Source organism: Centropristis striata, chromosome 10 (genome assembly GCF_030273125.1).
Source record: "Centropristis striata isolate RG_2023a ecotype Rhode Island chromosome 10, C.striata_1.0, whole genome shotgun sequence".
In the NCBI taxonomy this organism is placed as follows: Eukaryota; Metazoa; Chordata; class Actinopteri; order Perciformes; family Serranidae; genus Centropristis; species Centropristis striata.
In genome coordinates this window covers 7062120-7088567 of record NC_081526.1, presented here as the reverse complement: position 1 = coordinate 7088567, position 26448 = coordinate 7062120, and the positions used below count along the sequence as shown (strand labels likewise).

General features: G+C 36.6%; 2 protein-coding genes across 4 annotated transcripts; one reads left to right on the top strand and one right to left on the bottom strand.

Moving 5' to 3' along the window:
• The first annotated feature begins 14 nt into the window (after positions 1-14).
• On the top strand, positions 15-12570 carry glb1l (galactosidase, beta 1-like). The gene is made up of 16 exons (XM_059342988.1): positions 15-193; positions 1831-2000; positions 2086-2236; positions 5193-5253; positions 5337-5431; positions 5983-6163; positions 6256-6314; positions 6403-6524; positions 6715-6755; positions 7798-7916; positions 8013-8087; positions 8803-8892; positions 9018-9131; positions 9938-10069; positions 11399-11626; positions 11713-12570. The coding sequence occupies exons 1-16, from the start codon at positions 128-130 to the stop codon at positions 11911-11913; spliced, it is 1905 nt and encodes a 634-aa protein (XP_059198971.1). The 5' UTR covers positions 15-127; the 3' UTR covers positions 11914-12570.
• On the bottom strand, positions 12481-26017 carry ankzf1 (ankyrin repeat and zinc finger peptidyl tRNA hydrolase 1). Of its 3 annotated transcripts, none has more exons than XM_059342985.1 (16): positions 25918-26017; positions 25412-25572; positions 22944-23062; positions 22339-22441; positions 22040-22251; positions 20366-20475; positions 19346-19499; positions 17650-17872; positions 17453-17551; positions 16647-16814; positions 16410-16541; positions 15286-15568; positions 14097-14208; positions 13842-14009; positions 13691-13761; positions 12481-12938 (listed from the first exon to the last, which is right to left on the bottom strand). In XM_059342985.1, exons 2-16 carry the CDS (start codon positions 25533-25535, stop codon positions 12812-12814), a joined length of 2205 nt encoding a protein of 734 aa, XP_059198968.1. In that variant the 5' UTR covers positions 25536-25572; positions 25918-26017; the 3' UTR covers positions 12481-12811. The 3 variants fall into 3 exon arrangements, with proteins under 3 accessions (XP_059198968.1, XP_059198970.1, XP_059198969.1); XM_059342987.1 differs by having other exon boundaries at positions 16647-16811; XM_059342986.1 differs by having other exon boundaries at positions 25412-25569.
• Between the last annotated feature and the right edge of the window lie 431 nt (positions 26018-26448).

The following is a 26448-nucleotide window of genomic DNA, read 5'->3' as shown; positions in this document are numbered from 1 at the left end:
GCTGCGTCCTCCTGTTAACAGATTGAATGCAGCTCAGCTACAATAACAGACATGAAACAGTCATAACATAACAAACAAACTAGTGATGAATTAGTTTAAGGTTGATCCTCTCGGGAAGGCAGCGGACATGGCTGCTGGCGTCTTTCTCTTCGTTGCAGTGAACCTCGCCTGCTTATCTGTCAGTGGGAACTTGGTAAGAGAGAAACTAAAACTTTATAATAGCATTTTATTAATAGAAAAGTCACCTGATCACTCACAGGTTTGTGGTTCCCGGAAAGGTGTATACCAGTTAAAACAGGAACAGTTTTGAATTCAGGGTTAACAGATAAAAGTCTACAATCTAATGCTAATGTTTCCCTGCAGACAGATGTTGTGATAACATCTGTTATCAAGAAGGTGATAAGTAGCCTGTTCACAGTGGTAGATGTACTCCACACTTTTACTTAAGGAGAGAAACTAAAGGTGAATAGGGTTCAAATTTAACTAACTAAAAGGATAATTGACTTTTTTTTTTAATTGAAAATTTTCTGAAAAGTTAGGCCCTTTGTTTATATTTACAAACGAGGCATTATGTTCATTGTTGTGGAAATTTTCAATTTCAGTCCCAAAAGAGGAAATAAAATCACATGAAGCTGCTCAGGACCAGTCATACACTGAATGTATCTGCAGTGTAAGGATGCAACTACATGCTTTTTATAGTTTAATATAGTCTCAGTGCTTTATAATTGGCCTCAAAGTTCATTTCATTTCAGTATATAAACACTAGTTTACTAAAAGTTGTTCAGTTAAAAGGAGAAATTCAACTTTTTTTAAATTTGATCTCTTTATTCAAGATGGAAGGAAAATTTGACCACACATTTGTGCCCCATATCTGTATCAATTGTTGAAATTTTGTTGAGGTAAGTGTTTTACAGAGACATTATTCTTCATTTCTCCATAGATCAGAAAATGCTGTCAGCATACATTAGAAACAAAAATCAGCTTTCAACATCTTTTTAGGCATAAAATGTTCTGTAAATCAGATTGTGTGTGATATATGAGTAAATCCCTCCTTCAGAATATAGACTGGAAAGTTATGTCTATAAGAGAGATAAAGAAGTCACTGATTCTGTGAGAAAACAATGTTATACAAGTAATAGTCCTACATTCAAAACCTTAGTGAAAGAACATAAATATTAGCATCAAAATATACTTGAAGTACCAAAAGGTCTCGATATACACCTGATTTTGAATATTTAATATACTGCTGAGGAGTTTAATCTATAATAACATGTCAGTTATTAGTTGATTTTATATTTTGTATTAATATTCTAAATCTTAAACAAAGTAACATAACTGAAAACAAATGTAGTGCAGTAAAAAGTATAATATGTGCCTTCAAAAATGTAGTAGCAGAAGTATACGGTACCATAAAATGGCAAATAGCAGAAGTATACGGTACCATAAAATGGTAAATACTCAAGTTAAGTGCAAATACAACAATTTTACTTAAGTGCAGTACTTGAGTAAATAATAGTTAATTCCACCACTGATTGTATGTAATAAATGAATCATCCCCAATGCTACTCACCTCCTCAACTCAACATAAGTGATGCACTAACTTTGAACTGCTCTTAATTGTCTTTTTGTTTTCTTATTCTATGTTTTAACTGCATTCTCAACTGTTTTTAATGAAATTCTGTATCTTTACGGTGAGAAGGCAAATTTCCACCATGGTGGATAATAAAGACTTATTGTATTGTATTGTATAAAGATTACAGAGTCAATGCAAACCACCGGTTTTCCACCAGTTTTAAAAAATCTTACCAGATACCTTGGCATCTCTTGCAGGTCTCAGGAGAAAGATCGTTCTCTATCGACTACAAAAACAACTGTTTCCTCAAAGATGGGAAGCCTTTCCAGTACATCTCAGGCAGTATTCACTACTCCAGAATCCCGCGGTACTACTGGAAGGACCGGCTCACAAAGATGTACATGACTGGACTCAATGCTGTCCAAGTGTAAGTTCAACACATCATGTTCCTAAATACATGTTTCAGTCTTTAGGTTTGCTCTTTTCTTTACTGATCGTGTGCCTCCACACAGGTATGTGCCCTGGAACTTCCATGAAACGGTCCAGGGGGTCCAGAACTTCACGGGGGACCGAGACCTGGAGCACTTTCTGGATCTGGCCAATCAGACAGGTCTGCTGGTCATCCTGCGTCCAGGACCGTACATCTGTGCAGAGTGGGAAATGGTGAGAAATTCACAGTTGTAGAGCTGCTGGGTTATGGGAAAAAATCATAATAATTTTTTTTGTGTATTTATAAATGGCACAGCAACAGAATAGCACTAATTCAGTTTTAAGACATTAAATCAAGAAAAGGTTGCCAGATTTTTAAAAAAGATATCCTCTTTAGCAGATATGATGTACCTGATTTTCACCAAGTGTAATTCATTTCCCAGCTCTCTCAACCACATTTCAAAAATCATAATCATTTTGGTCGATATTGAGATGATGGTTATATAGCTCTATGACTTTGTAAATATCATGCAAGTATTGATATTTAGAATTTAAAAAAGTTTATTTTTAACAGTGTATTTTCTTGAACTTACGACATAATTCAACTGAAAAATAGTGATACAAATTATATTATATATAAATATATATACATTTAAATAATAAAAAATAGAAATACATTTAATCAAAGTAAATAAGATCAACTATGTTGTAACATAAGTGCACTTGCACAACCTACTGAAACCTACTAAACATGTATCAATTGTATAAAAATAATTAATAAAAAATACATTTGTCCAAAATAATTGAGATAAAATATGTTACAGTGTACTGCCACAACCTCCTGAAGATCACTCAACATATATAATTATTATTCAATATTCAATTTAGAAACTAATTCATAAAAATGTTTATTTTAACTGGATAAGGGATTTTAGTCAAGGCCTAAGGCGAAAAGCTGGCACAGATCATTCCGGCAATATAGCATGACATTTGTGGGACTGCACTATGAAAGGGGATAGAGAAACACTGATTTTTAACTTAAACTGCTTTAAGCGGTGTATCTAACGGTTGTAATTACCTGCCAGAGAGGAGAAGACCTCTCCCAGTAAAAACCTCCTGAATTATGAACACTGTAAGAACCCAAACCAGGAGAAGCTGACTACCATGATGGCAGTGGTGGTAAAAACATAGACAACGGCAGAAATTTACATTTTGTGTGTTTAGAATACAGTATGAGGTGAGATGAGATTCAACTTTATTGTCATTGAACAGAGTAACAAGTACTAGGACAACGAAATGACCATCAACCCGTCCAAACGTATACGTAAACATACATACAATATGACAAAGGGGTGGACAGGACAGGAAGACAGGAATGGAAGAGATACAGCAGAACAAGATGATAGGGGAGCAACATAAGCACACATTCAATACATTTCACAACATGAAAAACTTGTGCCTTGCAACATGGGAGGGGAGTGGGGGAATGAAGACAAGCAGCCATGGCAGCGCTGGTCACAGACCAGCTTGTCATACTGGGAGTAAAAAGCGGCGAAGGCGTTGGATGGGGGGTAGTAGGGTGGGTGATTGCATATCTGTATATGGGGGCGGCTGTGGCTCCGTTGGTAGAGCGTTCATTCAGTGATCGGAAGGTTGGTGGTTCGATCCCCGACCATGACAGCCTACATGTCGAAGTATCATTGAGCAAGATACTGAACCCCAAATTTCTCCCGATGAATTCCCAATGGTGGCAGGTGGCACCAGTGTGCCCTGGTAGCCTCTAACACCAGTACGAATGTGTGTGTGAATGGGTGAATGAGCATAGTGTGTAGCGTAAAGCGCTTTGGATAAAAGCGGCGAAGATTTACCATTTACCAAATTTACCATTTGTAATATGTGCGTAAGCATGTTGAGTCGTCTCTCCAGCATCCCAACAGTCAAAACCTATTTCTACCCAATATATCCAATATCACACACTGTCTAATAAATAATTACACTGTATGTATATTATCTTTGCTAAAAAAAGACAACAATGTTGGTTTAATGAAGATATTTTAACTAAAACAGGAGAGCAGAGTCCGGGCCATTTACAGTGAAACGCGATTCAATGAGATCGTACCATCCGGTAGGATCGCACAGCACATACGGTAGATTATAAAATAAAACAGATTTCAAAATAAAACACAGCGGATCGTCTTTTTCTGGCGAGATCTTCGCCACAAAGTGATTATGTACATTCACTGAGTGAATATTTAGAAAATAAAACATATATTTCTTGCTAGAAATGTAATCAAAATCCATTTTTATGAAGAAACTAAGTCAAAATATTGATTATTTCACTAAAAATGAGAGAACTGTCCGCCATGTTTTTTGTTCCGACCGCCGGAACCTTGAAAGTCACGTGACTTGGACACAAACCAATAGGAAAAAATACCAGGTTGGGATATGACTGTCATTAACTTGCATTGTAGCGAAATCCATGTCAATTCCCCGGAAATTTGAGTGAATCCGTGGCTATTCCACGGATTTTGAGTCAAGAAAATCCGTGGCTATTTCACCGATTTCTGTGAGACCAGGTTGGTTGAGTCATCTCGCCAGCATCCCAACAGTCAGTGCTCAGTTCGCAGGAATGTCATAGCGATTACACAGCAAGTTGCCATGGAGACAGCCTTCATCAGGTTCCGGGTAGAGACAACAACAGCAGGTGTCTGTGGGAAGCAAAAGCGTCTCACTGCAGTGACCTTCTGTTCCAGCAATGGCCTTGAGGCCAGAGCTGGTTTAGGGGGGCAGATAAGAAGCTGCCAGCTTTTCCAAAATATTATCCATCTTGCGGTTTATCGCCACAGAGTGCCGACAGCTCTGCCCATCGCTTCAATCAAGTCGGGCAGCCTTACGGGGCTTTGGACTGCTGTCACCGTTTTCTGTTTTTCTCGATAAACCAGGGCGATGCCTAATCCAATCAGCCAAAGACCAGTATCATGTTTCCGAATAGATAAAGATCTTCAACGTCCTCCACGGAAACTGGATATTAGTCACCTTACTTAAAAATCAGAAACAAGATCTCAAACTGCTTCCTGTCTGCATTTTATCATTCTTTCTGCAGTGGTACACGTTTGTAAAATGCTCCACATCCGATATATCTATTTCATGTGTTTTCATAAAAGGCATAATTTGGTCATTTTCTTCTCAGGGTGGATTGCCAGCGTGGCTCCTTCAGAAACCAAACATCGTACTTCGCTCAGCTGATGCAGGTATAATATGCACATACTGTGTGTGACTTTGTCTCTTTTAAAAATACTCATATGCCAATATTTTTTCTTTCCTTCCACTCCAGATTATGTCCAGGCAGTCAGCAACTGGCTTGCTGTTCTTCTGCCCAAAATGAAGCCTTGGCTGTATGTCAACGGGGGCAACATCATCACTGTGCAGGTAGAACATTAAGTGGGTCATTTTGGTATTAGTTTGTATTTTAACCCTCTGGAGTCCATGAAACCACTGGCACATTACTTCTTCATGACATGAAGACAAAAAAATGAAGCAACATTGAGTCTCTCCATCAGCTTCCCTCTAAAGTTGTGGCTTGAAACTCCCTACCAGTTTTTTTTTAAATTATATTCGGCCAAGTAAAACCGGAGATAATGTCAAATATATTTAGTATAAAAATATAGAACTATAGATTATCCTCATTTTACCTGTTATATGTTATATTTGCATATATTTTAATATTTGCAACATGCACACTTCTGTAATTTTCAAGGTCAGATTTGATGTTTTCCTTTGTTTCTTTTGGGTTCAAAATTTTGATCAAATAAGTCGAAGTTAAAAATTAATTATCAGGACATATAGGTGAGGTTGCGCTGAAAAAAACTGATACCAACATGGCATGGTAAAGATCTTTTAACAGATTTTTAATGGACATAATAGCCCAAGATTTCAGAGGGTTAATTGTGGTATTAATTCATCTTTTTCTTTGGCTACAGGTGGAGAATGAATATGGAAGTTACTTCGCTTGTGACTACAACTACATGCGCCACCTGCGGACTCTGTTCCGCTTCTTTCTGGGTGAAGACACAGTCCTGTTCACCACCGACGGCAACACAGACAAGGAAATGAAATGCGGGTCTCTGCAGGGTTTATACGCCACAATTGACTTTGGCACAGGTTGGTATTGTATGAAATTGATCCATGAGATAGCGTAGTAATAGTTATTCATAGATGAAGTTGTAATTTCTACTATTTATCCCCTTTTGCAGACACCAACATAACGAAAGCCTTTAAACGGCAAAGAAAGTACGAACCTCAAGGGCCGCTGGTTAGTTACATATTAATTCACTACATGTAGTAATTACTGAGTCATCAAATGAAGCATGTGATGAGAAAATGTTTGAAATGACCTATAGGTGAACTCTGAGTTCTACACTGGCTGGTTGGACCACTGGGGGGATCAGCATGCTGTGGTTGATGCTCTGAATGTCAGCAGAGTGCTGGGAGAAATGCTAACCATGGGGGCCAACGTCAACATGTAGGTCTTGCAGATTTACCTCTTCTCTGTGCAAAATGTCCTGGCAAATGCAACGAATATAGAATATTGCCAGCCTTTTTTTTAAGGATGCACCAGATAAAACTGCTCCCACGAAGTGAAAAGCACCTGTCTATGTCATGAAAACTGGTTTCCCCACTCAGTAACACAGACTACCTTTCTCTCTTCTCAGGTACATGTTTGAAGGAGGCACTAACTTTGGCTACTGGAATGGTAAAGTCATTGGTTTTCATATTTATTTATTTATCTATTTATTTCTATAGCACCTTTCAAAAGCAGGGTTATAAGGTGCTTTACAAAATACAACATCATTGAGGTAATACAACAGTTAAAACAAAAATAAGAGAACATCATCAAAACAAAGAACAATCATTAGATAAAATAATAGATAAAATGATGGAACAACAATTAAAATATGTGTAAAAACATTAGAATTATTGCATAAATGTCAGTCTGTACATGTGGGTTTTTATAAGCTTTTTATACTGAGGGGGAGCTAGTTCCACAGCGTTGGAGCTAAAACAGTAAAGGCGTGATCTCCCTTTGTCTTGAGCCTAGACCAGGGATGGGCAACTGGAGGCCCGGGGGCCGCATACGGCCCTCACCCTCACTTGAAGTGGCCCCAAGTACAACTACATGCATTTGAGCATGAAATCTTAAAAGTGCAGTGTCAAAATGCACAAAATTACTTCTTGCATTAATGTTGGTCTGCTGTTCTTTCACTGAAAACAAAAGAAATCACAGTAAGTGGTTATTTTTTATTTGCTTCAAACCTTTTGTATTCCTATTTATACTGTTATACATGCATTTGAGCATGAAATATGTTAAGTTACTGCACTGTAAACATATTTAAAACTGCAGTTTCATCATATCTGGTTAAGTGCACGGTCCTATATGTGGCCCTGTGGTAGTGTCCATGAAAAATTGTGGCCCCCTGCAGCATTTAAGTTGCCCATCCCTGATCTAGACCGTGGGACTCTTAACAGCAATTTGTTTTCAGATCTGAGGGATCTCGGTGCAGAGTTAAGAGTTCCGAAATATAGAGTGGGACTAGACCATGGAGAGATTTATAGGTGATTGAGAGGATTTTAAACTGAACCTTAACGGACGGGGAGCCAATGTTACGCTGCGAGGACTGGAGTGATTCCTATATTATTATATTACTGTATCAGTGTATCTCAGTTTTGGTTCATCTCAGGCATTGACACGATTTAGAGATAACGGCTCAGCTTGTGGTTCATTCATTCCTATGTAGGTGCCGATCATGACACGAGGTTCCGCTCAGTAGTGACGAGTTATGATTACGACGCCCCGCTGTCTGAGGCTGGAGACCCCACAGAGAAGCTGTTGGCCATCAGAGATGTCATTAAGCAGGTACCACTGATTGAACTGCCTCCCACCAAGGCTGATGTCCTCATTTCACTTGTTCTTCAGTCTAAATATCGTTAATGCCTTGCTGTTCCTCCACAGTTTAAAGATATTCCCTCCGGCCCCATGCCACCAGCAACTCCCAAGTTTGCCTACGGCTTTGTGAACCTGAAAAAGGTAAATTCCTTCAGCCCAACATTTATATCAGCCCATCACAGACACATCGGTTTTTAATCTACCTGCATATTAACTGATATGCACCAAGACACATTCTGCAGGAAACGTATTTAGGAAAAATGTGAAAAATATTAGACCACCCATTGTTATCTTCAAATTCTTGTTTATTTAATGCTTGGTACAACTAAAGGTACATTTGTTTGGACACATATAATAAAAACAAAAATAGCTCAGAAGAGTTCAATTTAAAAGCTGATATCTAGACATTTTCCATGGTGTTCTTGATAATGATTTTGGTTATTTTCAAGAAAACCATGGAAAATGGCTATATATCAACTCTTAAATTAAACTCTCATCAGCTATTTTTGCTGTTATCATATTTGTCCAAACAAACCTTTAGTTTTATTTTAACAAGAAATTGAAGAAAACAATGGTCTAATATTTTTTTCCATGACTGTATGTATAATGCAAAATATTCTAACAGTTACTTAATTCATAAAAAGCAGTCTTTTGAATATGTTTGCATAGTCATATTGGTGCAAAACTGTTGCAAAATCCACATTTTTAATCCAGCTCAATAACAAATTATATTAGCTGCTGTATAGGTAATCGGGGGGATTTTTCCCATCAAAATTGGTATAATTTGCAAATCTCATATCAGTCGAGCTCCAAGTTAGTATGATTGATATAATTCAATAATTGAATTTTTTTTCAGGTTGGTAACATGAGCGACCTGTTGAACACCCTGTCCCCCCTCGGGCCAGTGAAGTCCCAGTACCCTCTGACGTTTGAAGAGATGAAACAGGTACGGGGTCTGTCTGAAGGCAACAACAGGGGAGGGGGCTAGTGTTGTAGTGGCAGTAAACCTCTTGAAACATGGAGAACTTCTAGACTGTTGTGTCTGCAACCTGTCATGTCTATTGTGTTCAGTACTATGGATACATGCTGTATCGCACCACGCTGCCCCGGGACCTCTCCGAGCCCACGCCACTTATCTCTCCACTGAATGGGGTTCATGACCGTGCATATGTGTCCGTCAATGGGGTAAGCCTTTACAATGACCTGTTGTTGTCTGTCCAATCAGATGTTAGAGACCAGGTATGATTGTTCACAAAATGTCACAGGTGTATTTTTTTTCCACGTTCATACTGATAAATATGGCTGGGAGATGAATCTAATTTTATTTCCAATAATTATTTTGACTTCCAACAAATATGAAAAGAAGATTGTGTTTAAATGAAATGAAATTTGTCTTGTGAAAAAAATCCAGCACTTTCACACTGCGTCATATTTGATCTTTATTTTTGTCTAATAATATATATTTATATGTTTCTTTATAATGTATCTTCTATATTAATAATGTGTATAATAATGTATATTCCTTAAAAGTAGGTTTAATATTTTTTTTAGTTAAATGGAATCCACTATAAAGTAAAATGTTTTTTTCATATTTTATCTTATTTATTTTCGTCCAATTATATATATAAATTTGTATAATGTATGTTCCATATTAATAATGGTTATAATAATGTAAATTCTTAAAATAGGTGTAATATTTTTTTCAGTTGAATTATTAAAAAGTAAAAGAAGTTTTTTTTCATATTTTATCTTATTTTTAATTTTTTTGTTAAATTAAATCCACTATTAAAAAGTAAAAGAAGTTTTTTTTTTAAGTCCCATGAATGCAGGATGTTTCCAAAGTGAGTAATTATATGAAATAACCGTGAATTTAATATTGACCAAAAATAATTGTGATTATGATTGTTGCCATATTTAAGTAGCCCTACTATGTGTGTGTGTGTGTGTGTGTGTATGTGTGTGTGTGTCTGTGTGTGTGTGTGTGTGGACAGGTGTTCCAGGGTCTGTTGCAGAGAGACACGGTGCTGGTGATGAACATCAGTGGACGGCAGGGGGACACTGTGGACGTCCTGGTTGAGAACATGGGCAGGGTGAACTTTGGCAGCAAGATCAATGACTACAAGGCAAGTGAACAATTCTGTGGAGAGTTACTTCCTTTTTTTCTGCTCACACACTCACTTCTTTAACGTCTTGTGTTTCGTTCCATTGTTCTTACTTCCCCATTGTTTGAGGTTCAGTAATCCTCAATGCAGTGTGTGTTAGAGCTAAAAATAGCTACTGAATCAATCTTGCATGTTAGGTTTTTAACTAACTTAAACCCAGCAAATATAAATGTACATTATAGTCCTTCCCTTTGCCTCTACTGGTCTTGCACATTTTATACTTAAATGACCTTAAATGTGTTGTCACTAAACTAAATTAGGGCATGATTCAAGTTTTTATGACTTACAGATATAAACAAACAATTATTGTATGTTTTAGCTTGATGTTTTGTTTTTTCACTTTGTCGTTTGTTGTGAAGCATTCTGTGTTGTGTGCTTTTAAAAAGGTGTGACATTAATAAGCTTAGTATTAGACTCCAGATTACTTTACATTTACATCTGAATGTAAAGATCAATATAGTTATAGTACCAGGGAGCAACAAACACAAACACCGGAACTTTAAAATGAACCCTTGTTTGATAGTTACTGGGTTAGGACAACACTATGGTCTCAATCACTAGTAAAAAATATTCTTCAATACAATTTAATGTTAATAGTTTAATAATGGCCCCATTTATAAGAAAATAGAAGATAAAGAATCGTATGATTTGGGGCGTGGCTACCTTTGATTGACAGGTCACTAACAAGGTGAGCCGTCATCAGGAGAGAAGCAGAACAATGCGTATCCACGGCAACGTGTCAATTAACATTATATAGATATAAAAAAGGACATTTACCGGTTTGGTCTCATAACTTTGACCCTTTCACTGTATTTTCACTTAATGACCAATTGAACGTTTTGTTCAGTAAAAATGTCTTGTTCAGCGTTTGGTTGGACATTTAGTTTTTGTTTTTTGCCAAAACTAACATCCCAGTTAATGCTAACATGAATTAGCAGCAGCTTCTCTCAGTCAGGTTGAGGTGTAGAGAGGCTGTAGTCAGTGATCAGATCCCTCTCCTCCTCCACAGTCCAGATATGGTCTGCTCCCCGTATCAGAAACAAGATGGCGACGAGTGTAACACTGAACTCGATGCTTCCAACGGGCCACAAACCAACGAGTGACATCACGGTCACTACATCCGTTATTTATATTCAGTCTATGATTGTATCCCAATAATCATCATTTTGCAAAATGCTTAAAAATCGCAATAATATGGTATCATGACTCAAGTTTCGGGATAAAAAATGGTATGGTGGGGCCTCTGGTGATTCCCACCTCTAACAGGTAAACAGTTGTTGTGTCCTGCAGGGCCTCCTGAGCAACCTGTTTGTGGGTAAAGACGTGCTGAGCGACTGGAGGATCTACCCTCTGGACATCGATGGAGCCATCTCTGGTGGATGGCCTCACTCAGACGGCCAAGGCTCCTTCCCTGCCCCGCAGAAAGAGCCTTCACTGGGACCAGTGTTCTACATGGGGACCCTGCAGCCCAACGGCCTTGCCTGGGACACGTTTCTCAAGCTCAATGACTGGACAAAGGTAATGTTCATCTTTTTTGGGGGGGAATTTCACATCATGATTCCAGGGGAAAGTTAACAAACTGTCTTATTTTTGCTAAATATCAGGGTCAGGTTTGGATTAACGGGATGAATCTGGGACGATACTGGGGACACAGGGGCCCTCAACAGACTCTTTATGTCCCCGGACCCCTGCTCAGCACCACCATGCCCAACAACATCACAGTGCTGGAGCTGGAGAACGCCCCAGCACACCAACGGGTTCTCTTCATGGACCGGCCTCAGCTTAACGTCGTTGGGAAGTCTTAACAGAGCACACTGAGTTTTAAATCACATCCACCTGTAGGAATACTACACCTCAATAATCTGTATAAAACAGGTCTATTCACCGGATCAAGGTTTTTTCTGCATTATTTCTGTGACGGCTTTATTCATTTGTATATACAGGATCATCTCAATACATTAGAATATGATGGAAAAGTAAATTTCCAGTAGTTGAAGTTAAACAGCCCCAACCAAGTATTAAGTCATATAGATGGACATACTTTTCAGAGGCCAACATTTACATATTGAACATACTTTTTTTAAATTGGTATTTTGTAATATTAATTTTTTTTAGACACTGATTTTAAGCCTTCTGTAAGCCATAATCATTATAATTAGAAGTAATTAAATAAATGAAGGCATGGAATGTTTCATTCTGCGTGTAATGGATCTATATAATGTGTTAATTCCACTTTTTGAATTGAATTACAAACATAAACTTTTCTACGATATTCTAGTTTATTGAGATGCAAATGTATCATTTGTAGCCAATCACTTCCACTTAAAGTCATTAAGGTTTTTCCACGCCTGTGAAAAAAAATGACAGCTATATGCAAACATTACAGTTTTTTTTTATTGCATTTGCTTCTATACATTTTTCATTTGCAAATACTGTGAATAAATTATACGTTTAATACATCATGTTTTGATACAGTATATGCATCCAGTTATCTAGGATAATCTGCCATAATAAAAATTTTTTTTTAATGAATGTTTAGAGTTGAAAATGAAACTAGCACACTGTTAAGACATAGCCGTGATAGAATTCTCTCCAGGCTGCACAAATTCACAGTTTTAATGAGGTAGCTCCATTTCCACATGGTTGTTATATATATATATATATATATATATATATATATATAAAAATATAAATATATGGCAGTTAGGTCTTGGCTGGAAGAGTGTTGGCTTTTCTATGTGCTTGGACACATCGAGGGGTGCAGAACGAATACTCCAGGTACTGAAACGGGATCTTTCCAAGCAGAGTCTCTCCACACGTCCAGCACCTCCTGGAGACAAAGACAAAGACACATTATTACAGTGTTGTTCAGTCAAAGCCAAATATGACATGTCACAAGTAGTTTTACTGAAACCGTTTATATAAGTGAACATAAATACTGTATAGAAGTAGGAGTACCTTTTCTCAAAAATTAAAGCTCCATAAAGTGCACATTTGAATAAAAATATATCTTAAATAACAATAGCCTATGAATTAAAATAGGCCAGTCTTTTTCTGAAATAAATATATTCATATGAGAAAAGAGTGAACATTACAAAATAACTAAATATGACAAACCCTAGTAAGGGCAGCATTTACAGTGTGCATTCTTTTTGTGTGTGTTTTTGTGTTTTTTATGTGTGCTGTGTGTTTTTAGTTTTTTTGTAATGTTTTGGTGTGTTTCTGTGTGTTTGTTACAAAAATTTGTGTTTTTTGTATGTTTTTTATTTGTGTTTTTTGTATGTTTTTTATTTGTGTTTCTTGTAATTTTGTGTGCATTTTTTATTTTTATTTTTTTTACGTGTTTTTTGTTTTGTTTTTTGGTGTGTTTTTGTGTGTCAAAATGTTGATCCAGTAAGTCAAAATGACAAAATAATAATCAGGTGAGGATGAAAAATATGATACCAGCATTTATATATAAAGAAAGAAAACATTTTGAATTATATCGATATGGTCTAATTCCATATCACATTTAAAAATATATCGATATATCACCCAGCCCTTGTCATGACTAGTGGAGAGGATGGCTCTTGGTGGACTTACTTGACGTGAGAGATTCCGACTCCTGTTGCAGCTACTTGCTCCGCTAACCTCCTCTCTGCTGCCAGAGCTCTCTACAACCACAAAAGAAAGTTAGTATTTTCCAGATGTTAAAAGAAAAAAACTTAACCTGTGTTAAATACACATAACTCGCCTTCTCACGATCAGTCAGCGATGCAAACCTCTTCTTCTCCTCCGCCTCCGACTCTTGTTTCCTCTTCTCCTCCTTCTGCTCTTTTTCTCGCTGTTTTTTCACTGCCTTCTGGGCCTTTTTCTTCTCCGTCTTTTTGGATTCAATCTCTGCCGTTAGCGGCCCAGGGACCTAAAGGTGTGCACGTGTAAAATAAAAAAGTGCTTTAACTTGACTTTGATGGCCTACATGTCATAAAGTTGGACTGTGCGTTCTTACCTGGGCCTTAGTGTAGTCGTATCTGTCAGGATTCTCAGCCATGTATTTACGGAAGACATTTCTTGTGTCTTTGTCAGGGGCGACAATATACGGGGTCTTCCCTTTGTTATCCCTGGAAAGGAATATTACAGAAATCAAAGAAAAAAACACGGAAGAAACAGAATTATAATAAAGATAATAATAAGAAAAATTTTAAAGAAAATTTTGAGTGTGCTTGACTCTGGACCGTGACTCTCACCCATAAATTATTAGGTAACAATTTGAACTGTTTTCAAAATGGAAAGGAGGAGGAAGTAAAAAAAAAAAAAAAAGTCAAAATGAGAAAATAAAGTTGAAGTCACGAGAAACAAGTCAAAATAATGAGAAAATAGTCAAAACAACAACAAAATATTCACAAAAAATATTCAACAAAAAGTGAGTGTCCTGGAAAAAAAGTCAAAATGAGGAAAAAAAAAAAATTAAAATAATGAGAAAAAGTCAAAATGAGAAGAAAAAAGTCAAAATAGGAAAAAAAGCCTAGCCTAACTGCAGTAACGACATTTTTGGTCGAAATTGAGTTCTAACTAAAATGAACTCCTTGATGTCTGTTTTATCTTGTGACAACGCTTTAGATTTAAATTTTGCTTTAATTCAGAGAAATAATGATTTAAAAACTACCAAATCCAACTCCAAATTTGATAGGAAAATTATCATCTAGACTAAGACTAAAATATAACATTTCTTTATAATATTAAGTCTAAAATACACAATTCTTTGAATCGAGTTGTTAAACACTTAAAAACACTTATAACAAAATCAATTGGAAAATGTTTATTCACTGAAAATAAAATATAACAGCCAAAAGAAGACAACAACATTATAGTAACTGCACTCTGGTTTTGCATTACTTTTAGACCCTTTACAGCAAAACAGAAAAAAAGAGTGCCTACATTGCTAGAGTAACTACATTTTTGGGGTGAAAGGTCAAATAAATCTTCATGATTTTTGAGCATAAAAATTACATCATCATCATATTCACTTACCTACCTATGACCCATTTGGCTGGCCATTTCAAAAATGTAAAAAACCCCAACTTAAAGCAGTTTTTTCTCTGTTAAACTCTTTGCATAGTTAGTGCAGTTAGGCTTTGTAGGGCAGAACAGGCATAGATTCACTGATTCACTGCACCTGACTGTATTATGTGTCGTACCTGCAGGCTGGGTCTGCTCCTGCATCCAGCAGCAGCCTGACCACGGCCTTTTGTGCAGCTGCTGAGGCAACATGTAGGAACGTGAACCCTGAAGAGTCTATGGGCTTATTTAGGAGAGAGAGAGGACCTGGGACATCAGGAGCGTTGCTCTCCGTCTGCTGTAGACTCTCTGACGTTTCTCCAGGTATCTGGAGGAGTCGACACAGAGCGTCCACGTCCCCGACCTTACAGGCTGTAAACACTTCATCCCTCAGGCCGTATTCTGATGACTCGCCAGCAACTTCTGTAGACACAGAAAGCTTAATAATAAGTACCTTAAATTAGGGGTGCACCGATTGCAATTTTCTGGCCGATCACCGATTTTTAAAAAGCCTGACCTGCCGATTCCAATTTTGGCCAATACCGATTTTTTTATAACTCACAGCGTACACCTTCAATGTTTGAATCTTATTTTATTGAAAAACAATTACACGGCAGTATTTTTCTTTAACAAATAAAAGGAAATCACAATGTCTGAGGTAGTTAATAAAATATTGAACTTAAATTAAATAGCAACAATTTACAGGAAAAAACTAACAAAAGAACTGCAACCATAAATAAGTGACCAATTTTCGGTCTCTTGGCCAATGAAATGCATCAGAATACATGTGGGAGTGTCACAATGCAAGACATTGATTTTTAAAAAGACTTTATTGACGGTTTGGACAAATAAACTCAACTTCTCATGAGGTTACTCCCACAGGTGTAAGCTCTCAAATACTTTTTGAATTTAATTTCTATCTGCTACAGAGGCTGAAAAATCTATTATTTAGTAGAAGCGTTGACACTTCTGTTGAATTTACAGAAAAACTCCTTTTTCCAGCCGTTTTAGGCCTAAATGGGTTATTCTTGTGTCATTTCTTTGACTTCATCCTTGCTTGTGTTGTATGATCTCTCAAATGTACGTCGCTTTGGATTAAAGTGTCTGCTAAAAGACATTGTAGATTGTAGTGGTAAGGTGAATAGGTGTACACATTTTTATTTATTTTTAATAATCTGCCCAGAGGTTTTAAATGCATTTTTTACAGGCGTTTTAGGCCTTAACCCATTTAGGGTTAATCTGAGGGGAGGGGGAACTTGCTCACCTTCCAGTTGTTTCTTACTCGGCGCTTTCCTCTTCCTCTTGCTCTTTGATTGCATCTCTTGAGGAGCGTCTTCTGCTGGCGTGGCCTCGGGCACTTCCTCTTCTCGACTGTCTGCTTCCGTGTTTCTCAATTCTGTCACACATGGATGAGAAATTTCATAAGTCTTGCGAAACTTTTATGCGATAACTCATCTGGTTTCTATAATGTAGCTGTAGCCACACACTGGACCAGACCTACCCTCTTTTTGCAGCTTGGTTTCCTCCTTCTTTCTCCTCCTTCTCCTCCTGTGCCTGGGGGGATAGACCTCGTGCTCCCGGAGGTCCAGAGTTCCCAGTGTCAGATCCACCATCTCCAGCTGGATCTCTCCAACCTCTTCTTCCTCAGAGCTTTCAGGCTTTTCATCTGCTGATGTCAAAAAATAAAGCAAGTGTTATACTCACGTTAAATAACTTTAAATAATTATTTTCTAATTTAACCCTCTGGAGTCTCCAAAAGCACCAAAACATGGCTTCTTCATCACATCCAGACTTGAAAACAAAGCAGACCACAAAAAGACACAAAATGACCAAAAACAACACAAAATGAGAAGACAGAATAACCAAAAAAACCCCCACAGAAGACACAAAATTACCAAAAAAAGACACAAAATAACTAAAAAAAGACACAGAAAAGACACAAAATGGCCAAAAAAGACACAGAAAAGACACAAAATGACAAAAAATTACAGAAAATCACCAGAAAAGACACAAAATGACAAAAAATGAGAAAATGACTAAAAAAAGGACAAACTAACTAAAAAAGACACAGCAACAGATGCAAAATGACCAAAAAAGACACAGAAAATGACAAAAAAAAGACACAATGACCAAAAAAAGACACAAAATAACTAAAAAAAACACAACAGACACAAATGACCAAAGAAGACACAAAATGACTTATAAAGACACGAAAAGACATGAAAAGGATTAAAAAATGGACAAAATAGCCCTATAAGACTCCATAGAGTTAAGAGAAGTGCAACAGTGTGAGCCTCTTAAGCTTACCTTTCTCTTGATCTGTATTTATTTGTGCTGCGGGTTTGACGGATTTCTTCCAGACTTTCTTTGATGGACTGAAGACTGCAGACATGTCTGTGTCTTTCCCTGCAACAAGATATTTTGCACGCAGTATTGATTACACCCTGGCTGTATGACAATGAGCACATAACATGTCATTATTCCAAGGATATAATTCAGCTCACCGTAAACATGGACGGTGGAAAGCACCTCGTGTACCCTCTGTGCCTCTCGAAAGGTTGCCCTGCGTGTGGGAAAGGGAAGTGTGTGCACCCTGGGATCTTTTTTGTCGAGCGGAGCTGCTCGACCACCAAAAAATATGCTTTTATTGTAGCTGGGGGCTCGTACAAACACTGCAGAGGCCTCCTGCAGGTGTTCAGCCCAGCTGAGCAGGAGATCCTGAATGTCCTGCAAGAGGTCAAACAAGATATAATGGACATGTATTAACACACATGGGGAAAAAACTCACAAGAATGGAATACACTGGAACATTTACATGGTTCACTTTCTAACTGTACAATTGTTTTAATTTATAAAACTCAATTTATTTAAAAAGTTGAACTATAAAACACAGGGTTGGTACACTTTTTCAGTGGTCAAATTCAAGCACTTTCAAGGTCCATTTTCAAGCTTTTCCGGTACCTTTCAACGGTTGTAAATGGCATGTTTTAGATGAGTGCTTCGATACTAAAAGGGGTAATTTCACTTAACCATACCACCAGCAATGGTAACACACTTTTAACAACTAAAAGTAGTTTGCTAATCTCATAAAACATGGGAATCTAGGGGCTAGGAGCAAAAGTAAGCTCACAAAAATCATTAACCGGCAGCTGGTGGAACTAAACACGACCCAAACTAGGAGCAAAGCCCAAAAAATTGGCCTACTTCAGGAATTTCATTTCTATCTAAAACAGAGGCTGAAAAATCTATTATTTAGTAGGCGTTGACACTTCAGGTTTTAGGGGGTTATTTTAAAATCGCCCATAGGTTTTACAGGCAAATAGGCTACTTCAGGAGCCCTCACATCCACTAGGAATTAGAAATACTCCCTTCAGTAAGAAGATACAGGGGAGAGCAACAAGAAACATCTCAGAAACTGTAATGGTCTTCATTTCAGATAGTCTATAGGCTATTCAGTTTATATAGTTTTTCCATTGAAAATGCGGTTATCTATAGTCAGATTGCAAGAGAAATACAGTAAGAATTTCAAGCATTTACAAGCACTTTATCCAAAATCCAAGCACTTTTTAAACCTTAAAATTCAACATACTAAAATTTAATCAATTTGAAGTATTTCAAGCACCCGTACGAACCCTGAGTACAACTACAGGGCCACTCGCCTTTTTCATTTGTCCTCTCTTGCAATGTCAGTGTTCCGACTTGACAGGGTATGCACTAAATTGGAAACTATTTTTCCCAATTGTTCAGACACAATATGAATGCAGCATGTTAACAAAATATCATCCTTAAGTTTCCTGAGAATCAGGACAGTATTTTTTTCATAATGCTGCTGACAGACAGACAAACAAACAGCTTGAAAAGAAAACCTTCTTGCTGGAGGTAAGAAAACTTTTGCAGTCCATTTTTTTGGAGCTTTCTACTGACAATATGCAATTACTCAAATTTGCCAAACAGGTTGTTTTTTGTGCAAAGCAGCACCTAGGCTGTGTGGAATTGGCCCCCTGTCACAATAGTAGATAAAACTGCCTCTCCAAGAACAGAAGTGATACGAGTGGAAAGAGTCACCAAGGCTACATGGATCATCATTAGCTGTGTGACAGACCAGCAGCCTTCAAGGGGAGTTTGATTTGTTTGTAAATAAATAGAAAACTATCGCTGTAATGGAAAAAGATCAGTGGTGGAAATAAACTATAGTCTTGCCTTGACGAGTGCTGCCTCATTGTATCGCCTCAGAGCAGCTCCTGCAGACTTGGGCGCGTGACTGCGGTTCTGAGAGTCTCGGAGTCCTTGGGCAGTCCCTCGCTTCGCTCGCACCGTGTACCGGTGGAAGGTCTTGTGCTGAAGGACTTCTTTTCTGTAAAAAAAGAAAAAGAAAAAAAATGTACCACTTATGCTTATCCCATAAAAACCCAGACCCATTTATCCTTGAAAGAAAATTAAGGGGGATATACCACAGATCAAGTGGACCACATAGAACACAATTATGATGGGTTTTTTTTTTAAATACTAACCCTGAATGTCAAAGATCTGTGATGTGACATATATGTCACATTGCGTTTATTGTATTTATTTTTATGATATTTCTTATTTTAATATGAATAAACTCGACACCTTTTCTACTTCCAGAAACAAATTTGCCTTTTTCTCTGCATTTCCACAACATATATTAAAATTGTGACATTAATAGTGCTGTTTAACAACAAATTATTTTTCAGATGTGCTTTTAAGTAACAAAATAATAATAAATAATAAATCAATAATAAATAAAAACAAATAACAAACCCTAATAGGGTTAAATGCAATAAAGGACACCGTAATAACGGATTAGAATTGTTAAATGGGTTTTAATTTAGCCTAGTAACAAAAAATAAGCTTTTTTGAAATTAGCTACTTTTTCACATTTCTGTTTCCAGTCACAGACACATTTTTTATTTGCTTCAAACCTTTTGTATTCCTATTTATACTGGTATACATGCATTTGAGCATGAAATATGTTAAGTTACTGCACTGCAAACATATTTAAAATTGCAGTTTCATCATATCTGGTTAAGTGCACTGTCCTGTATGTGGCCCTGTGGTAGTGTCCATGAAAAACTGTGCATAAAGCATAAAGCTGAATATGGGAGATTCTAGTACATTTAAAGTGTTTGTCACATCTGTGTCACCATGGGTTTTTACACTCTCAAGTACCTGGAGCAAGACAAAAAAACCTCCACTCACCCTTGGAATACAGCACCAGCAAAGTGTCCTCCACCCGTCATGAGAATGACCCACACAGTGTTTTTATTTATGGCCTTCAGGGAGGATCCAGCATCGAGCTCCTCGTCTGACTGGAACATTACAGGGACACAGTACGAAATTAGTAGAGTGGTAAAACTCAAGTTTCATCACATCATTATATTGATTCTTTGGATAACAAAGTCTGACACAATTTTTTATTATCATTATTTATTCTTTATTTTAATGGGTGGCAATTGACTGATCCTCACCATGCAGTACTGATGTTTATTTACCTATATATTTTAATTTTTTTAGATGTTCTTTATTTTCTTATTTGTATGTGTAACTATGTATAATATTCCTTAATAACATTATTTGTTTGAGCCTGCTGTGCCTTTGCATAGCCATATTGGTGCAAAATCACATAAAAAATTCACATCTCAGGTAGGGCTGGGCGATATATCAATATATTTTTAAATGTGATATGGAATTAGACCATATCGCATATATCGATAGAGTTCAATTTTTTTTTTCTTTCTTTATATATAAATGCTGCCCTTATTAGGGTTTGCTATATTTAGCTCTTTTGTAATGTTCGTTGTTCTTTTCTCATATAAATATATTTATTTCAGAAAAAGATTGGCCTATTTTATTTCATAGGCTATTTTTATTTAAGATATTTTTTATTTAAATGTGCACTTTATGGAGCTTAGATTTTTTTTTAAAAGTGCTCCTGTTGTTGTACAGTATTTAAGTTCATTTAAATAAACGGTTTTATTTACTTGTGACATGTCATATTTGACTTTGATTGAACATTTGCTCTCACTTTACGATAAAAATATCGGTATATATATCGCATATCGATATTCAGCCTAAATATATCGGGGTATGACTTTTGGTCCATATCGCCCAGCCGTAATTACGGGCAATATGCTAAACCCCTTTAAACTCAATATCGGCATGGGTCTCAAAATTCCCATATACGTCTGGCTCTAATCTGTTAACATAAACATCACCTACTTTACTGTACTGTACTGTACTGTAGTGTGCTGTACTGTGCTGTAGTGTAGTGTAGTGTACTGTGCTGTACTGTAGTGTAGTGTAGTGTACTGTACTGTAGTCTGCTGTAGTGTGCTGTAGTGTGTTGTAGTGTGTTGTAGTGTAGTGTACTGTGCTGTACTGTGCTGTGCTGTAGTGTAGTGTAGTGTACTGTACTGTAGTCTGCTGCAGTGTGCTGTAGTGTAGTGTACTGTACTGTACTGTACTGTGCTGTAGTGTAGTGTAGTCTGGTGTAGTGTACTGTACTGTAGTGTACTGTGCTGTAGTGTAGTGTAGTCTGGTGTAGTGTACTGTACTGTAGTGTAGTGTACTGTAGTGTACTGTACTGTAGTGTACTGTAGTGTAGTGTACTGTGCTGTACTGTACTGTAGTGTAGTGTACATTACTGTACTGTACTGTACTGTAGTGTACTGTAGTGTACTGTACTGTACTGTACTGTAGTGTACTGTACTGTACTGTACTGTACTGTAGTGTAGTGTAGTGTACTGTAGTGTAGTGTAGTGTACTGTGCTGTAGTGTACTGTACTGTAGTGTACTGTACATTACTGTACTGTACTGTGCTGTAGTGTAGTGTAGTGTACTGTAGTGTAGTGTAGTGTAGCTGCTGAGCCTCACCTTTCCCTGCAGAATGCAGCGGTACACTGACAGATATTGTCCAGCTGAGTTCTGGAGGAACACTTTGCTGGAGAGCCGGCCGGTAAACAAACTGTTTTCTGCTGAGCTCTCGTTATCAGTTCCAGTGACGTTGCTGCCTGTTGTGCCACTCTCACTCTCTGAGTCTTCTTCCTCTGAGTCAGACTCTGAGCCTGAGATACTCGACATGTCTCCTGTAAAGCAATAAATGAAAATCAATCAACTGTTACAACCCATCGATCTCGTTCAGGTGTAGGACTCTGGGGCTTTTTTTTCCTCACCAGCTCCAGTCTTCGTCTCAAACTCCTCAGCAGAGACTGGTGGCAATCCCGAAATCTTAAGTCTCAGGTTAAAGCGATGCCAGTCCAGCTTGTAGTGCTCCATCTGAAATTATAAATGACAACCAATGCTCATCTACAGTCTTCAGTACATCAATATATATATAGATATATATATATATACATACACAGTACAGGCCAAAAGTTTGGACACACCCATCTAATTCAATGCGTTTTTCTTTATTTTCATGACTATTTACATTGTAGATTCTCACTGAAGGCATCAAAACTATGAATGAACACATGTGGAATTATGTACTTAACAAAAAAAGTGTGAAATAACTGAAAACATGTCTTGTATTTTAGATTCCTCAAAGTAGCCACCCTTTGCTTACTAGAATATAAGACATGTTTTCAGTTATTTCACACTTTTTTGTTAAGTACATAATTCCACATGTGTTCATTAATAGTTTTGATGAATTTACAATGTAAATAGTCATGAAAATAAATGAAACGCATTGAATGAGAAGGTGTGTCCAAACTTTTGGCCTGTACTGTATAGATCTAGATATTTTTTAAATAAATAGAGCAGAGTTTGAAGTTGTAACCTGTTCCTCTCGACTAGTAAAGAGGCATTTGCAGGCTGAGCAGACCATCTTGTCTGAAACCTCTCTGATCAGACTGGACTCCCGCTGTCTGTCATCCTCTGGAGATTTGTCTTTCAACTCTATAAACAAGGTTCAGACACTTTTTCAGTGGTCAAATTCAAGCACTTTTCAAGGACTTTCAAGGTCCATTTTCAAACTTTTCTAGGACCTTACAACGGTTGTAAGTTGCATGTTTTAGATGAGTACTTACATGCTAAAAGGAGTAATTTCACTCAATCATACAGACAGCGATGGTTTTACACTTTTAACAACCAAAAGTACAGTTTGCTAATCTCAATATTCAATTTATTCTTCTTTTCATTTAACATGTGATTATCTATAGTCAGATTGCACGACAAATACAGTAAGAATTTCAAGTATTTTCAAGCACTTTCTCCAAAATCCAAGCACTTTTCAAACCTTGAAAATACAACATTAAAATTTAAGCATTTTTGAGGATTTCAAGCACCCGTATGAACCCTGTATAAAGGAAGGCAAGACAAGGGTAGTTTGAAATAGACAGAAAATCAGTCTTTACTATTTATTTTATTTGTGCAATTTTCAGTGGTCCATATCCAACTGCTGACTCTGTCTACATTGTTTAAATTGTTAATACGTTTTATATTTCTACTTTGTTTGTATTGTAAATTGTTAATACTTTTACTTGTTTATTTGCTAATATCTCTTATATTTCTAGTTTATACTGCTATTTACTAAAAACTGTTTTTTGCTATCCACTTTGCTGCTGTAATTCCTGAAATTTCCCCAATGTAGGACAAGGACATCTTAACCTTAAACCACAGTTACAAATATGAATCAGAAAGATCTTTATTGTCAGTAATACTCAAGTACAATGAAATTGTTGATGGCTTCTCTCCATGGATAAAAAAAAGAAAATATACAGTCATGGAAAAAATTATTAGATTATTATTATTTCTTCAATGTCTTGTTCATTTTAATGCCTGGTACAACTAAAGGTACATTTGTTTGGACAAATATAACGATAACAACAAAAATAGGTCATAAGAGTTTATTTAAGAGCTGATATCTAGACATTTTCCATGGTTTTCTGGATAATAACCAAAATCATTATCAAGAACAACCATGGAAAATAGCTAGATATCAGCTCTTAAATTAAACTCTTATCAGCTATTTTTCTTGTTATCATTACATTCGTCCAAACAAATGTACCTTTAATTGTACCCATACTTGTACCAGCCTTTTTACTTTTATATAATTTTCAGGAACAAATTCTAGTTTAATATAATTATAATAAGCAAAAAACACACAGAACCATATATTAAATAGAATTTAAAGACGAGACAGATGTCCCTGTGTGCTCTATTAAAACTTACATGGAGACTAATTTAATTTTCTATTTCACTGCCCCATATACAATGACCTTAACAGTTGCTATTAAAAAAATACAGTTATATTAATATTAATGTCCTTTAATTATTTTTATGTGTGTATTGTTGTACACTGGTATCAACAGAGGATTTTTTTTTATATCAATCTATATACAGTCATGGAAATAATTATTACACCCTTATTTTCTTCAATTTCTTGTCCATTTTTATGGCTGTAAAAGTATGGGTACAACTAAAGGTACATTTGTTTGGACAACTATACTGCCCTACAAAGTCTAACTGCAGTAACTACATTTTTGGCCGAAATTGAGTTATAACTAAAAATGAACTCCTTGAAGTTTTATCTTGTGACAAAGTTTTAGATTCCAATTTTGATTTTTTTTTTCAGAGAAATAATGACCAAGCAGTAATTGCACTTACCATAGTCTGCTTTGGAAATATATACTAATTAAAACATAAAAATAATAGAAATTATAAGTTTATTTGATAGGGAAATTATAACCTAGATAGTGATTAAGTAAGTAGAGATAAAATTATATTAAGACTAAAATATAACATTACTTTATAATATTAAGTCTAAAATACATAAATCTCCAAATAGTGTTGTTAAACACTTTTAAATACACTGATAACAAAATCAATTTGAAAATGTTTATTCACTGAAAACAAAATATAAAAGCTGAAAGAAGACAACAACATTATAGTTACTGCACTCGGTTTATCATTACTATTAGAACCTTTTACAGCAAAACCAGAGTGCAGTAACTACATTTTTTGGGGTCAAAGGTCAAATAAATCATGATTTTTGAGCATAAAAATCACATCATCAATGCATAGGTGTCATATCACTTATCTACATGTAACCAATTTGGCTGGCCAGTTAAAAAACATTAAAAATCTTTAAAGCAGTTTTTCTCAGTTTTACCCTTTGCTAGTTACTGCAGTTAGACTTTGTAGGGCAGTATAATGATAACAACAAAAATAGCTGGATAAATACATGATAAAAGGCAAAGAGTAATAGCAGCTTTTTTTAAAAAGGTACATAACATTGATCCATACCGTGTGGAGCTGGCTCGGTGTGTCCCAGCTGCTTCAGGCTGGGGTTCACCTCCCTCAGCCCGGTCAGAGCCTCATCATTCGGGCTCAAAGTGAAGACGGAGCGGCAGTCTGCTCCGGTCGTCATTGTAGCCTAATTGCTGTGTTTTTACCTCTTTCACCTGCTAAGTGAACACATTACAAACAGAGAAACCTACTATAAGTTTTGTTTGGAGTTATCTAAAATAACACGTCTCATTCAGACACATTAAGCACAATAATTAACTCCACTAGTGTGTCGTTAGTCGAGCTCTTAAAGCATTATTATCATGTTCCTGCAGCTTTTATTCTGAAAGCTAACGTTATCTCAGCTGATGTAACTGTGGCTCTCTGCTCTTTGAACCACACGTGTACTTAATAGTAGCCATTATCTTCAGCCTGGGCCGTCTACATTGTTACAATAGGTCTTTAAGGATATTACAACAACTCTAACTTACAACTGACTAATTTAAAAATAGCAAACAACTTACCATAAAAGGATATCCCGAAAAGCAGCGCTAACGCTGTGTTGCCTGGTGCTTCCTCATATCTACGGAAGCCCGAAAGCGTATAATCATTCTCAGTGAGAAGAGAAGGCGTATACTGATCATATCGCCACCCTGTTAAAATAATCGCCTAACACATTTTTTCAAGTTTTGCAGGAAACAAAAAAAACTTCACCAAAAGTGTAACATATAACATTTATTGATCATTTCACTCCAAAAGGGTGTAACAAAGGATGGCTATTGGCATAGTAATAACACTGTGTGTCAATTATGTAACTTAAGAGAAATAAATGACTTAGGCAATTTTTTTGAAAATGCCTTTGTGACTTAAGCAAAATATGGTAACACTTTATTTTGAAGGGGTCTACATAAGAGTCACACAAGCCTGTCAGAAACATGACATGACAAGTATCATGAGCATTAATGTTACTTCAAAGTGTCATTAATGTTCATGACACATGTCATGTTTATGACACACTCATGTCGCTCAGTATACATATCATAAAAAGATACAGT

Bases quoted from the DNA above. Each gene is read 5' to 3' on its own strand.
- ankzf1 (XM_059342985.1), bottom strand. From the start codon at position 25,535: ATGACGACCGGAGCAGACTGCCGCTCCGTCTTCACTTTGAGCCCGAAT. The intron at 23,063-25,411 runs GTATGGATCAAT...CCTTGTTTATAG, and splicing joins CACCGAGCCAGCTCCACACG to AGTTGAAAGACAAATCTCCA. The intron at 20,476-22,039 runs GTGAGGCTCAGC...GTAATGTTCCAG, and splicing joins GCTGCATTCTGCAGGGAAAG to TCAGACGAGGAGCTCGATGC.
- glb1l (XM_059342988.1), top strand. From the start codon at position 128: ATGGCTGCTGGCGTCTTTCTCTTCGTTGCAGTGAACCTCGCCTGCTTA. The intron at 5,432-5,982 runs GTAGAACATTAA...CTTTGGCTACAG, and splicing joins GCAACATCATCACTGTGCAG to GTGGAGAATGAATATGGAAG. The intron at 6,525-6,714 runs GTAGGTCTTGCA...CTCTCTTCTCAG, and splicing joins ATGGGGGCCAACGTCAACAT to GTACATGTTTGAAGGAGGCA.